The following is a 15,275-nucleotide window of genomic DNA, read 5'->3' on the forward strand; positions in this document are numbered from 1 at the left end:
GACCCAGAGAGACAGTAAGCACCTAAAATTTAATTGTACATTAGCTATAACAGGGGAATAGTTAAGATCCAATTTCAGCCACATTACAATTTCTGATCATTTGCAGCAACAGCACTTAGCAGTGCAAGAAAGAGAAAGATGAGCCGCTGCTTATGTGTGTAAGAGATTCGATTTAATTTTAACTCAATTTTTTTAATGCCAAGGGTAGTATCACCCAAATGGCAACTGCTTAATTACAAGGCTTTTCTAATTGAAATTAATAATAATACGCAAATGTATCACAATATAAAAAGTACCAATTCAATTTCAAATTTGAAAGAAACACATACATACATACATATCGACCTGTGCGTGGAAGACTATCACAGGGTAACGTCACACCGTGTTATTTTAAATGGGATGACGACACGCTGTGATAGTCTTCCTCGCGCACGTCGATATATGTATACACACATTATATAAATATACAGACATAATTCATAAAAATAATTTCACATACATTGATTTTATTCATAGTATAATCTGCACAAAAGAGAATGAAAGAAAACCAAGCGTCATAGTGCATGTCTATATCTGCATTCACTCACTTTGCTTGTTTTGTGGATAAACTCTTTGAACACAATTCACCAAAAGAACTTTCACTTCAAAAAGCCCAGAGTGAGGTGATCGAACAATAGGGAATGTTGAGCTTAAACATACGTTTTGATTGCAATAATACTATTAAAAAAAAATCGTATTATAGTCGTTATTAGAGTGTAGTTAATTTTCAAAATGATAAAATACCCTTTATAACCTACTAAGTTACCATTACACACACAAACTTGTTAGTATGTTTCCCTAGACTATTAAAAAAAATTTAAAGGAAAGTGTTTCAAAGAAGCCCATAAAAAGAATTTAAAGGCTTGTAAGTAAATATATGTTACAAATATATGACAAAAATATTACTGCAATTCGATGCCAAATACAGGAGCTTGGAGTTGCATATATTAAAATACTGGTCAAATGTAGTGGTGATGCTATGGATTCGTTGAAAAATATCAAGGGCTCAACACTAATCAATATTTCTAACGCTATTGCTTTCTTCTCATTTGTGAGACGTCGTTCATCATTTATAATCAAAACTTTTTTTAACATCACAATAAATTTGTAAGTTATAACTGGCCATCTTAACATTAGTTTTAGCACACAGTTCTTAAATAAACATTCTAAGCGTGGATTGATAAAACCTTGACCAAGAAGAAGTTCCAGTAATAATTCAGTTAATTTTTCTACCTGTAACAAAATTTACATTTAAAAAATTTTTCAAAATATGAAGACGCACATAAAAGAGTACGTATAAATGAGTGAAATAAGGGTGTTTTGTTAAATAATCTATTGTTAAAAATTACCATAAAAATTAAGCATGTAAAATTCAGTAAAAATTATTTTTAAAGATATTCAGCACATAATAAGAAAATTTATTAATTTTGTACAGTTTCTATAGATAAGGTAACAAAGTTAAATTATTTTTGTATAAAATAGTAAGAATACGGTAGCAATACAGTTAGATAATTTATTCATCTTAGGTCTTGATGCTTAAGCTTTCACTTCATAGCCTAGGATGTAGCTAATTTGGTGTGATTCTGCATATGCTCATAATACATAATAAGCCTATGAGGGTGTCAAAAAGATCTTTTTGGTAGTATCAGCACTTCGACAGCTTAGTATTAATAAGGACACCATTACGATCGTGAACGTGGTCGGTTAAACACCTTGTGTTTGAAGATTTGGCCATCCGACACTGGGAAGCTTCCTATTTACTCTTTGATAATAGTTGAGACATCAATATGGAATAACTCGGGAAAAAGAAGGTCAATAACTCTAGAAAGGCTATTTACAGAATACCCTTGCGGCGCATTCTCTTGAAGATATCCATCTTACAGTCAAAGGAGAGGGAAAGTTTGTTCTTTCTACTGTTCTTTTTACTGCTTAATTTTACATACTATTTTGTATTCTTCTTAAAAACACTGTATGAGAGTTAGTATGGTGGGAGGGAAATATAAGGTCACTTAAAACGTATACCTTATCAGAATGTTAAAATTAAAAGTTGTCAATCTAATACAAATATTTCCAATTTGAAAAGTTATTATAATCTTATCTTAAGGAACTGACTTTTTTAAAAAGACATTGCAATTTAATAGTATTCTTTTTTGTACCTGTATTTAAAACACTTAGTTGTGTTGTACCAAGTAAATATAATCCAAAAATAAGTATATACGTAACTCGTTTCAGAACATAATGTTTGAATTTAATATTATATACCATTTAAACTTAGTAAACATTCTCTTGATTCAATAAAATCTATATATATTTTTGGACATATGGAAAAAAACTATAAACATCAAAAAACTATTTTCTTGTATCAAGAAAATATTTGCTCGTGTCAAAAATGACAGTTGCGAAATCGAAAACACTACCCTCAAAACTAATGTCTCATATTTCAAGCAAATTTCATACTAGAATAGTTCCCAGTAAATATTTTCTGGAAACAAGTACACTCTCAGTCAAAAATTATTAGCTATTATTTTTACTATAAATTATAGCTGTATTTACAGCTATAATCACCTACAATAATAGCTATAATTGACTACAAAGTAGCTATAATCATGTACAAATAACAACTATAAAAAGTAGCTGTTTACAGCTATCAATTTCTAGCGAATTTTAATTAACAGAATTTATTCAACAAAATTTTTTTTGTAAGATATATCAGCCATAACAGATGATATCATCCGTGTAATAACACAAAAAGTGGGGGGTTTAAGTATTTTTGAACAATAAACGAAAAAAATTTAAACAGTAAAATTTTTTTGTTTCTTCGTTTATTGTTTAAGAATACTTGAACCCCCCAAATTTAGTGTTATTATACGGATAATATCACCTTTAATGGCTGATATACCTTACAAAAAAAAAGATTATTGAATAAATTCTGTTAATTAAAATTCGCTAGAAATTTATAGCTGTAAACAGCTACTTTTTATAGTTGTTATTTGTACATGATTATAGCTACTTTGTAGTCAATTATAGCTATTATTGTAGATGATTATAGCTGTAAATACAGCTATAATTCATAGTTAAAATAATAGCTAATAATTTTTGACTGAGCACATAACTTATTTAAGAAAATATCAACTGATTTCAGTATTACATGCTTTACAAACTTACGAAATATTTCCTTGATTCAAGTAAATTTATACAATTTTGGACATGTAAGGAAAAGCTATGAGAATCCAAAAACTATTTTCTTATGTTGAGGAAATATTTGTTAGTGTTAAAAACGATAATGACGAAATCGAATACATTACCCTTAGAACAATGTTTCTTACTTTAAGCAAATTTGATACTTGAATAGTTCCAAGTAAACACTTTCTAGTAACAAGTATACACATAACTTTTTTAAGAATTTATTGTTTGACTTTAATATTATATGCTATACAAACTTAGTAAATATTTTTCTGAATAAACAAAAATCTATAATTTTTTGGACATAAAAAAAAGCCATGAGAATCGGGAAACTATAATTTTACATGAGGAAAATGTTTACTAGTATTAAAAACGAAAATAACGAAATCAAATACACTACTCTTAAGAACAATGTTTCTTACTTCAAGTGGATTTCGCACTGAAACAGTTCCAAGTAAATACTTTCTAGAAACAAGTACATGCATAACTTGTTTAAAAAAATATTGTTTGAATTCAATGTTATATCCTATACAAACTTAGTTAATATTTTCTTGATTAAAAAAAAATCTATGTATACATTTGACGATGTAAAAAAAAGCTACTAAAACCAAGAAACTATTTTCTTACAGAGAAAGCTGATGCTAGTGATAAAACGGAAACAGTGAAATTAAAGACACTCCTTTGAAAAAAAATGATTCAATTTTCAAGTAAATATAATGCTGGAATAGTTCTAAGTAAATGTTTTCTAGACATAAAAAAATACATGACTTGTTTATAAAAATTTTCTTTGCCTTTTTTATGTTATGTGCTTTCGGAATGTAGTAAGTATTTGCTTCATTAAAGTAAATTTAAATATTTTTGGACCTGAATGAGAAAGCTATGCGAATTAAGGATCTGTTTTCTTACATCAAGATCATTTCTTCTTGTGTCAAGAATAATTTCGTTTGATTGAACATTTTAATATTCTTTATTGCAAGAACATTTATTAGTAGATGCGACAAAATAAACTTTTAAGAAAACATATATAGCTTATACTATCAGAAAATATTTTCTTAGATATATTTCTTTTGGTACAGACAAAATTGGTATTCGCCCTTATATTTAGGGTGCTTTGAAAACCAGTCAAGTGGTGTCTTTTATAATTAAGAAGAAAATTTTTCTTCACAATTATAATGTAGTTACTCACTTGTTGCAAAAAAATCATTACTTGTAAGGTTGGCTTATTGCGTTTAAGTGAACCTTTAAATAGAGTGATATGTAAGTTTTAATTATTGTTAGGCACGGGTCTAGCTCAGGTGATACAACATTGGACTACTATACCGCAGATTCCAGGTTCAAAACTCCACAGCTGTAAATTTTTTCACAGCTTTATTCTGTTACAGGTCTGCTATTTACTTTTAAAAATATTAATAACTCCTTAATCATCCATAGGCAAACATGAACATAAAAGTACATTCTGTAAGATTGAAATCAATAATATAATGACTTTTGACTAAACTAACTTCTAATAAATAATTATTTGAATCATAATCCTTAATATACAATATCGTTTCATGCAAAATTTTATATAAAATCTCCATGTTTGTAATAATAATAATAATACACGAATACATTTGTATGTAATAATGTACTATATAGTATCATAAAGTGTGTTATTATATGTATACGTGTATTATATACGTATAATGTAACTAGAATCTAATCAAGTGGCGCGGCAGCGTCACGCAGGCGAGTTTGAGAAGCATGCCATGGCGACCGAGTACACTATTAACTTCTATGTTTGATTACCAAATTTTCAACAAATAAAAAAAAACTTATTACTATTTTAATACAGCGTATCTCATGCGGTATTACGTTGTGTAGGGGGTACCCCCTCCTTCTACACCTGATCTGAAGAGACTTTTTGGGCAGGCCACAAAACATTCCCCCTCCTCACATTTTCTTACCAATCCGTCGCTATAATTTATTGAACCCTCTATGTGTATGTATTTGTTTGTATTAATTATTTATAAGTGAGGATACTGGAGGGGTTTTCGGCCGTTTTACTTTTATTTTATCCTTAAATCTGCATTGTATCAGGGAAAGAAGTAAGTCTACGGTTAAGTAATAAGTTGAAAGAAATTTATTTTACTTATTTTTATAATTGATGGCATTAACAAGGGCCTTCAAATAAAAACAGGCAATATTGTACACAATACCACACATGAGATCTTTGTCAAAGTCTCCCGTTTTACAATCTGTAAATCTTGCAAATAATCTGAGAGAGCAATGATTGTTGATGCTGCTTTGAGGCTGACAGATCCAAAGCTTATCTCTCAAAGACTCTCTTTTTCACAGGCTCGATTTTGTCTCCGTTACAATGTATTTACTATCAGATGATTGACCTGAGACTGACAGCTGCTTTATGTTGAAGCACAAATGTATGCTACTCATTATTCAAAAGAGCAGTGATATTAAAAACCCTTGAAAGAGGTGAATCACGTTTGAACTTGTTAAAACTGCAGCACCAAGCGGTTTGGATAGTATTACTTGAAAAACAGGTATGAACGCGAAAGTATAAAAATTCTGGCAGTGACTTTTTCACAAAACATACAGAGGTAGGCTTACAAAATGCTGAAATTTTTATTTCTTAGAATTTATAACAGTCCGTAGCTACATCTTTTGTAATGCGCAGACTACAAATTATAAGAAAAAAATTACAATGATACATAATAAAAGCTGAGAAATAAAATTCATATCAACGACATTTCACTACAACTACTTCATCAGTATTTTATTGTACATCCACCGCTATCCAAAACATAAATTTTACTTTTTTGTTACATCTTAACAAAATAAAACGTCTGGCGAGTTAGTCATTTCTTTTTAAATCGTCAGAAAAACTGTTAATAAATTTTCTGAAACCCTATTAATGACTCATGTTAAACAGAAACATTTAAAAAAAATTGACCACATACATTTGAGGATAGGCTTTGTAGCAGTTAAACATTCCAACGCAGTGTTTTACAATTTTTTTGTAAGCGATTGATGTGATAAGGTTTATACGGTTGTACACCATAGCTATCAAAATAAAAGCCATTACCTTGTATATCAGTATACATAGCAACCCCACGAGTACCTTTGGCTTTGTATTATTGTCAGTGTTTATGACAAGCGTTGTCGGTTTCGTCCACACTCGTAGGATCTGATCTGTTAGGAATACACCCACAGTATGCAAAGAGATTTGCAAGAGGTGTTGCAGTATCTGCATACTGCCCATGATTAATTTCTGTTGTTTTGATGATTTCTTGTCGAAACTGTGTTCACAAAGTCAATACTTTAATTTGTAAACATTACTCAAAGCACATCGACATTTTCGATAATCTTGCTTCAATGCGTGATGTATGCAATACTTTTTCAATGATAAGGCGTTTAAAGGTGGACAGTCGATCTCGTATTGCAAATTTATGACTTCACAGTTCGTAATTTTATGCAAATCGTACCACTTTTCACAACCTCTGACATAAATTTTGCGTGTGATTCTTCCAATATCATTCAAAATTTTGAAAATCGCTTTTAAAATTGCTTCAGCCTCAAAGAAATCAAGTCCACTATGATATCGGGACAACCAAATATTTTGTCATTGCCTCTCTTTACTCAGTTTTTGCAAGCAACAAAAAGGTTTTACTACCCAATGTGTGGAAAAGTCATTGTTCGGAGTAACGATAGTAATTTATTTCGGCACCATTATGTCTTTTTTTTCAACTTGAAATACTGAATGTCTGCTATGAGGTCCATTGAATTTTATGGCTGGTTAAGCGAACCAACAGAAACCAAACCAAGACACGATTGACATGTCCAAGCAGTGAGCCTATAGAGAATATTCTCGTACTCAGCATACACTATACAGTTAACAGTCGAAGTTAGAGCGCTAGCAAATCGAACGTCTTATCTAATGCTATCGTGTTTAATCAGATTCCAATGAGAACATTCGTTGATCGATAAATCTAGTGTTAAATCGATCTTTTATTAAAACAATTCAAGAATAGATACAGATCATTCAGATCACTTTAACAAGATTATGATGTTAATTGTATTACTGATAAATAACTTACATCTATCACTAATTGCTATTACTGCTGCTTCGGAGTTCTCTAATGCTTCGTGCAGTAATTTTCAGTGATTACTTAAACTACACGAATGAGTTCGTGGCCTGTAAGGGGTTGCGGTTTCTGACTTCTCTGCTATCGCCGGAACCACTTTTAGCGTAGCCTGATATTATTGATACTCTCGAACTGCATCCGAGTTGCCTCAGCCAACACGTTATGCCTTACGTGTATAAGGTACTCACGAGTCGTGGGAGTCAAAAGTAGACTAAAACTTCAGAGGACAGGTGACAGACGTAAAAAAAGCGATTTTTCCTCTTGATAGTGAGTTTTTATAGTGTCAGAGCGAGTAAAAGAGGCCTTTGCTTGAATTAGGTCAACTAGAACGTCTCCTACGATCCTACGATCTATGGTTCGCAGATGTCACTGTAAATCATGAGCATCAGCGATAAAGCGTTTGCGAGATTTGCTGGATTAATGGAATAAATTTTGTTATTTTCCAAGAAATGAAATGTTGCACTTTTCAATCCAAGATATTTTTGAATAGACTAACTAAGCTACTACGTAACCACTTATTTCCAAACTAAAAATCGCGTGATCTAAAACTATTAATTTTTTGTATTATTTTTTCGATATTTTCGTATAGACTCGGGCGTATGCAATAATCTACATGAATTACAGGACGTTCTCAATGTACATAACTGTGTTGCCATTGTATGCACTTTCGGGTAATTTTTATTTTGCTATCTTTTACGTCATGTTGAAACGTCAATGGTGATTATATCTTTGATATACCAACACTCTATTGACCTTGCTAGGTTACTTTCTGAGATAATCTTGTCACGTAATGCGTAATAGTATTATCAGGGTAATACTGCGTGCTACTGTTGCTAGGCACCACAAGGTAAAATTCGTCCTTTATTTTATATCTTTTAAATAATTACCCTTTACCCAAAAATTATATTTTTTAGAATATCCCTTTCAGCTAACAAAATATTTTTGAGAACGTTCTTTACCTTGACTTTTAAATATCTTGACAACCTCAAAGAAGCTTTCGTTCAATTCTTTTCGCACTCTGCTTAACTCTACCTAGTAAAAGAAGCCGTCAATGTCGTTGTCAGCCAAATCTCTGAAAAAATGTATTGGAGGCTGTCATGTGCGAGAGATACGTACAATTTTAAACAACTCGAGGGTCCAATCACTTTTGTAGCCTTTGGCAAAGACCCTTCTCGTCTTACTGTTACGAACTAAATCTCTAACGTTGTACTTAAAATTTTTATAAATATGTCTGTCATAACGTTGCTTTGTATGTTCACGTGCCGTGCCATCTTTGTCGACGAGTGCTTTGTATAATTGTGCGTCTCTATTATACTTAAAAAAAAGTTTACGAAACGACGATTGTTTGTGTGTGTAAGGTATCACCATATTTTTTCTTTAATAGTTCTTATAAAACATTCAGCTATTGCACCCTTCGTCTTATGAACTACGTGCTACTATTTATTCAATTTTATTATCTCGTAAGACAAATTGCATTTCACGGCCTACATATTCTTTGCTTTTATCCGTTACCAGATACATTGGTGTGCGGTCGTCACTTCTTGCAATTTTGCTGCTCGTTCGAGGTATAGTATTTTTTTGTGTTTTCAAAGCTTAGGTTGTCGTAATATACATATGTAATGCTTCATGCACTCTTATTTACGTGCATATATATGTTTTAAAAGATAGACAGGAAAGAAAAACGAGTTTTGCTATGTTTTTTTGAAGACTTTAAAGCAATCCAGTGACGTTTTGTGTCAGACATTATTTACCTGATAGTACCTTAGCTATAACAGAGGCCCAGTTTAGCCCGTATTACAGCCACGTTACTATTTCCACCATGCAGCAGTAGATATAGAAAAAGGCTATATTACATATATAGATATAGTAGATAATATATATAGATATATACATATTAGCGTTGGCTTGCTTGCTCGTTTCATGTATTAACCTAATTGTAAGTTTTTAAAGCTCTCAAATCCATTAAATCAGTTTTCCTCGCGTTAGTAAAGTTACGCATGTTATACGCTTCTTCTGGGAAAACGATTCCTGATAGGTCCACGTAAATCATAGACATTTTTCTTTCTATTTTGACTCTCTAGCCAACAAATTATGTTCAATCACAAATATTTATTTGTTCACTGTACTCGCGAGTTCGTTACTATGTGGTTGGTCGCGCTGCTTCATAGTAAAGTTTTTAAAAAGTATTATGCATTGTTTTTTCCTTCTTTTTTTTTTTTTTACTTAGATCCAATGGCTCTCTTGATGCACAAAAAAACTTCTCAAATGTAATCTTGCTACACATACAGCATGCTGTTAATACAGCGACTGTTTGCTCATCTGGCAGTATTTTTCCGGCAAGCATACGCAAAAAAGCAAATTTAGCCGAAGCCCGATCGGCTTTTAGACGTTCGACCTTCTTATCCGTAGCGTAGAAAAGATAGTGCTAACAAGATGCATCATCTTAGGGGCTTATATCTACATCATCATGCTCAATACACTTCGATAACTTCGTTTCAGGACCGCAAAATTTGTATCCAGGTAAATGCATCTCAAACTGTAGCAAGTCGTTTAAACCATCAAGAGTACTGTTTTTTTTCTTCTTCCCTGAGTTTTACTTATGTTTCTTTGCCTTGGTAACTTTTTTGCTTAACCGACACTATGTTCATACTTGTTTCGACGAAGCCACAACTTTAAAAATTTTTTTTTTATTTTTCGGCGAGGCCGTTTATTCAGTACCACTTTTATTGAGAAAACTCCCACTATTCGTCGTAGAACTTGGACTATTATTTGGCGATTTTGATCCATCGTCGTCGTTGTTGTCGATCAGTAATTTTAATACTCGAGCGTTTCCGATACTCTCGTGGTATGTTTGCCATACGAAGTGCCACTGCAAACTGATTACGCCCCATCGGTGTGCGTTTTTTCCTGTCCCTCAAGGCATCATTTACGAGATTGACAATGTTCAACTGTGTTATGCAAATGCCACGTATGATAACAGTATGTTTATTGTTCCACTGAAAGTTATCAGTAGCGCGCAATCGTCTTTCGATAACTGCAGCTTTTGGACGAAACTTTTTCGGTACGATTTCAATAACCTTGGCATCCAATCTTTTCTCCTTTTTACGCTTTCTTCCATCCTCGTCAGCGTCATCATCAGAGGGATCATTATCTTATGATGCCTTGATATTCACCGTGATCGCGTTATTCATTAAGGTGTAAATACCGTTGCAAAATTTTTTGATATTTCATTCACTTTTCTTACTCATTCATTTCTGCGTTGAGTCAACTCATCGTTGTACCCGGCGTTTGCACTTATTTTACACCATAGTTGAGAAATGTGCTTTGCAACTGGTCCACGCTTTTTTGAAGCAGAAGAATCTTTATTTTTGCATGCTCAGATGCCAAATTGACGCGAAATTCTATCACTATGATGTCTTTTAGTCATCAGTTGTCAAAATGTTATCTTCAGACAACTGATAACTAAAAGACGCCTTAGTAATGGAATTTGGTATCAATTTGGCATTCATACGATGTCAGGCATGATCATTATTTTGTAGGTGCCATCGTTTCAGAATTTTACTAAATACGAGATGGTACTATACACAACTGAAGTGTAGTAATGGTCAATGTAGTAAAAGTATAGTAAGTGTATTACCCTACACGTATAATGAAGACTTGATCATACGTAACTGAAAATAACTATTAATAAAACATAACCAATATCCAAAGCTTTCTAACGCAGAAACTGAAAAAGCAACGAATCAATTACGCAGTAAATGGATCGATCATGTTTTAATAAAATAAATTATTGATTGAATGACAACATAACCTTTTTTTCTGAAAACTTTTGAACTTTCATCAAAAGAATTTATCAAATCTTTTCTCAAAAACGTCTGCTTTGAGGAAGCTCCCCCGTGCAGAGATGCCAACCCAAATTGAGACAGATAATAGTCGGTAGAGATACCAACTTATATACTTATATAGTTGAGTCAGTGCTTAGAAGATCACGAGCTAAAGCAGCCAACGGCACGCTGTACTTATCACCAGTTTCGTTTTCCGATATTCTTAGTCGTAAATCTTGAAAATTTCCAGGCAAACATCTAAATTGCTGGGTATCATTTGAAAGAGGGAGTTTTTTTTTACAAGACTTGTGCAATTTTATTTCGGGAACTGTTAATTTATTTAAGTTATAGGATTATTTTTATAACGTGTGCGTGCTCCCCCGTAAGAATACTTGTTAAACAGCGCAACATTATATCAATGATATCTCAAATTTTTGCTGGGTAAATGATATAAATGAGGATACCATTAGATTCAGCACACATTTAAGGATTCAATTCATCTGGTCTAGGTTCAGGAACTATCACGAGGAAGCCTTCTAAACAAATAATTCACAATACCATTAATGTGAATTTGTTTCAAATTAAATGTAATAATTTACTTTAAGAAATTCGAAAATTAAAAAAAATTTTTGTTACATTGGATCTATCGTTTTTACTTTTAAAACTATTGTCTCAGATTTGTAATCAGCGATCTCAAAAACTACAAAATAAAAATAATGAAAAGTTGAAATTTTTTTTTACTATTCACGTACTGGGCATACAATTAATAAAAGTTTTTTCTTTTAATTATTTTTTTGCACTAGGTAGGTTTATTAAGACAATTTTAAAAAAGGTCAATTCAAACGTAAAACTCCGTACAATTAGATGTTATTTTTTTAATTTGCGAATTAGAAAATTTTGTAAATCTTGGACGCTATATTGGATCCGTCATGTTGAATGTTCAAAATATAACCTCTAATTTGTAATTAGCGACCTCAAAAACCTTGGGGTACATGATAATTTTTTATTAAACACTGTTTTATAGCGAGATATACCGTTAAAACGGTGTATTTTTACGTTTGGGCCCTATTCTGGGCCTGTTCGTTTACAAATATTACACGTCGCTTTACTATAATAGCAATCTAGCGCATAATGGTCTGGCTTACCATAACAGTAGCAGTTCATCGTATATCTTGGATGTGTAACCAACCTTGGCATAGGCCGCATTGTTGCTCCTGATTCTTGACTACGTTATTGTTGATTTTGCTGTCTTTCTTCTTCTCTGCTCCCACCTTGCTGTTGTCTGTCGTGTCTACCTCTTCTACATCCACCCTTGATGCCACGATAGTTTTTGACGCCATATTTAATTTATGAAATTCATCATTCAATTTTTTAATGCTAGTTTCTTACAGTTTTTCTGCTCCTTCGTTTGCTGTTTCAGTGGCTAATGCCTTTTTAAGAGCTACTTCAAGTGTTGGGTCTTCCATTTTCAACAATTCTACTACGACACTTTTATTTTCTAAGCCCATTATCAATTGGTCCAATACTTGGTCTTCCAGTTTATCAAATTTGCAGACGTTTGCCAAATTTTTTAACTCAGCTACGTAATCACTTATGTTTTCGTTATCTTTCTGGGATCTCTGACGAAAATAGGAGCGATATACCAAATGGGATGCCTGCGGCTTTAAATGTTTCTTTACCAGTAATGTTGTCGTAACTTTTAATTCCTGGTTCATCTGGTTTACACACTTTGGCCATTACAGCGTATATTTCTGCTCTAACTTTGATTGATAAAATTGCTCGTTATTTATTTTTATCCATTACATCGTTTGCTATGAGAAACTTTCCCATTCTGACCACGTACTGCTCCTTATCATGTTTTCTAAAATCGAAATATAAATTGCCAGTTATTTCCATTTTTTTCATAACGCTCGTTGCCACTTTTTTACTTATATTTGTTTCGTTCATCTTTTTATTATCTACAATCGTTTTTGTTACCTTTATTATAGTTGTATTATATTCATTTAACTAACCTTTAAAAAATTCACGTAGAACTATTCGTAACTCGTCTACTTTATCTGCTGACGTCTCGATGTCATTTTCTTTGTATAGCGCAAGTAGTTCTGTTTTATATAAATTTTGTATCTAAGTACTTGCTTTTACTTGAATCTCTATACTCATTTAGCTTGAAATAAATTGCAACTTTTTAACTTGTACTGCACTTTCAATTCGTGTACTCGTTTGCTTTACTAAAATGTACCGTATACTTCATAATAGCTGAATAAATTTAGCTATTCCTAACTAATTACTGATTGCGTGCATATGTTTCCGTTCGGATATCCTCATTGCCATTGTATTATATGTGAGGTAGGGCTTAGCAAATGTCGTGTACCCTTTAAGAACGTTGAGAATAAACTGATTTAATACGAATATAGCAATAGGTGTACAATAGACCACGCAAAGTACAATACATCTGTAGTACAGATATTGATGTTATTAATCGATCTTGAAAAGTAATGAATTCTTTAACAAAAATTTTTTTGTAAGGTAAGGGTGTTACAACGCTAATTTCATTAAATTTTCGTAACAACTGCATTCAATATGGGTTACTTACCCCTCAGACCCCCCACCACCCTACATTAACTTAAAATTTTTTCTGAGATTACTTTATGATAGTGTCAAGAGAGACTAATCCCCACTCTTTTTATTAAAAAGTTAAAATTTTTCTTAGTTACCTGTTATTTTTATATTTTTTTGCACCTCAGATTTACTGTTTAATAACTTCAATTTGTGTTTCTTCTATTTCTGTCTGAATAAAAATACGTTTAGATCTTTCTATATTATTTACATATTTTGATAGGTATGTCTACACCCCTCTTCCACAGCTTTTTCTTAAGACGGCTTGGTCAACTCGTTTTTTAAGCTTACCATAAAACAAGGAAAAAAATACAATTTTTGTTGGATTGATTCTTCCGTATATTGGAGAATACCGTACTCCATTTTTTTCTCTACAACTTACCTTTATTTTTGTTGTCAGCTGACGTCTTTCAAAACTGCATGGTTTCATGAATATTAATACGTAAAACATAGTTAGTAATACGTATTCACTTTTATAGAATTAAAAAAAAACTGAACAACTTTTTTATCTATTATTAACAACTTGTTTATCTATTGTTTAATACGGTTGGGCTTTTAGCAAAATGGTTGGATATTGTTGTGTATTAAAAAAGGGAAATAATAAACCTTATGAAATATTCTGGTTGTTGGAATAGTAAGGCATACCGATTTTTTCAAAACCCAATAGTGTAACCTTAAGAATAAAATTTGTTAAAATTACTTTCTCTAACATTAATTAACAATTGTTTTACAAATTTATCATTAAAACGATTTTTTTAAGGACCCTTTACATAAATTTATATCTTAAGGGCGTTCTTTACACTTTGGTTTTTTTAATGAATGTTGTTAAAACTTAGGACGCATATTCGTTTTACCAACCCAACACAAAATTCAATATCGTTTTACTACAGCATGTTTCATGTATTTAATTTGCCAAAAATCTCAATTGATTATCTAATATATATAAAAGCTGTTTATAATTTATGGTAAAATATGTAATTTTTCAAATTATTTGTTACATTTTGGAATTTATAGCGCAATTTCTCATGGGTACCGTTCGGGCAGGTAACTACTGTATGGCGTAATATACGATAGAGTGTCGAAATAACCACATCTAAGCCTAAAGAAGACATTGAACATAAAAATTAAGTACCTTATAGCTATTTTTTGTAGTAGTAAGGGCGAGTTAGCTTATTAGTTTAGAATAATTATCAGACCACTTTTTTACGGAATAGTTATAAAAAAATAGCAGAAACAGCTGAGTCTATTTTTAGAAAGTAAATTTTCAAAGAATCTATGTGAGAAAACGTCAAAAAATTTCGTAAAACAGGTTTTTTTGCGATTGTTGACGCGAAAAAAAATTTCTTGACAAAAACAAAAAATCGGAAATAGCGCTTAAAAATACAAAGAAGACAATTTTTCTTGAGTTTTCATTCATTTACAACTTTTCTCACAAAAAAGTAAAAACCACTGAAAATGCTAATTATTTGAC

At 31.9% G+C, this 15,275-nt stretch overlaps 1 protein-coding gene across 3 annotated transcripts in view; it reads right to left on the bottom strand.

The window, feature by feature from the left end:
* The window catches only part of LOC106636749 (uncharacterized), a 246,912-nt gene that overhangs the window by 126,848 nt on the left and 104,789 nt on the right, over window positions 1–15,275 (bottom strand). For 2 of the 3 annotated variants that reach the window (XM_014349244.2, XM_014349243.2), the window contains one exon: window positions 946–1,272. The exons of the other annotated variant lie outside the window; for it this stretch is intronic. In XM_014349244.2, the coding sequence (XP_014204730.2) occupies window positions 946–1,272 (327 nt within the window). The remainder of the gene's footprint in view (window positions 1–945; window positions 1,273–15,275) is intronic. 3 annotated transcript variants of the gene reach the window in all.

The sequence above is a fragment of the Copidosoma floridanum genome, unplaced genomic scaffold (assembly GCF_036245765.1).
Source record: "Copidosoma floridanum isolate Cflo_tuat_1 unplaced genomic scaffold, Cflo_Japanese_pri ptg000027l, whole genome shotgun sequence".
NCBI lineage: Eukaryota > Metazoa > Arthropoda > Insecta > Hymenoptera > Encyrtidae > Copidosoma > Copidosoma floridanum.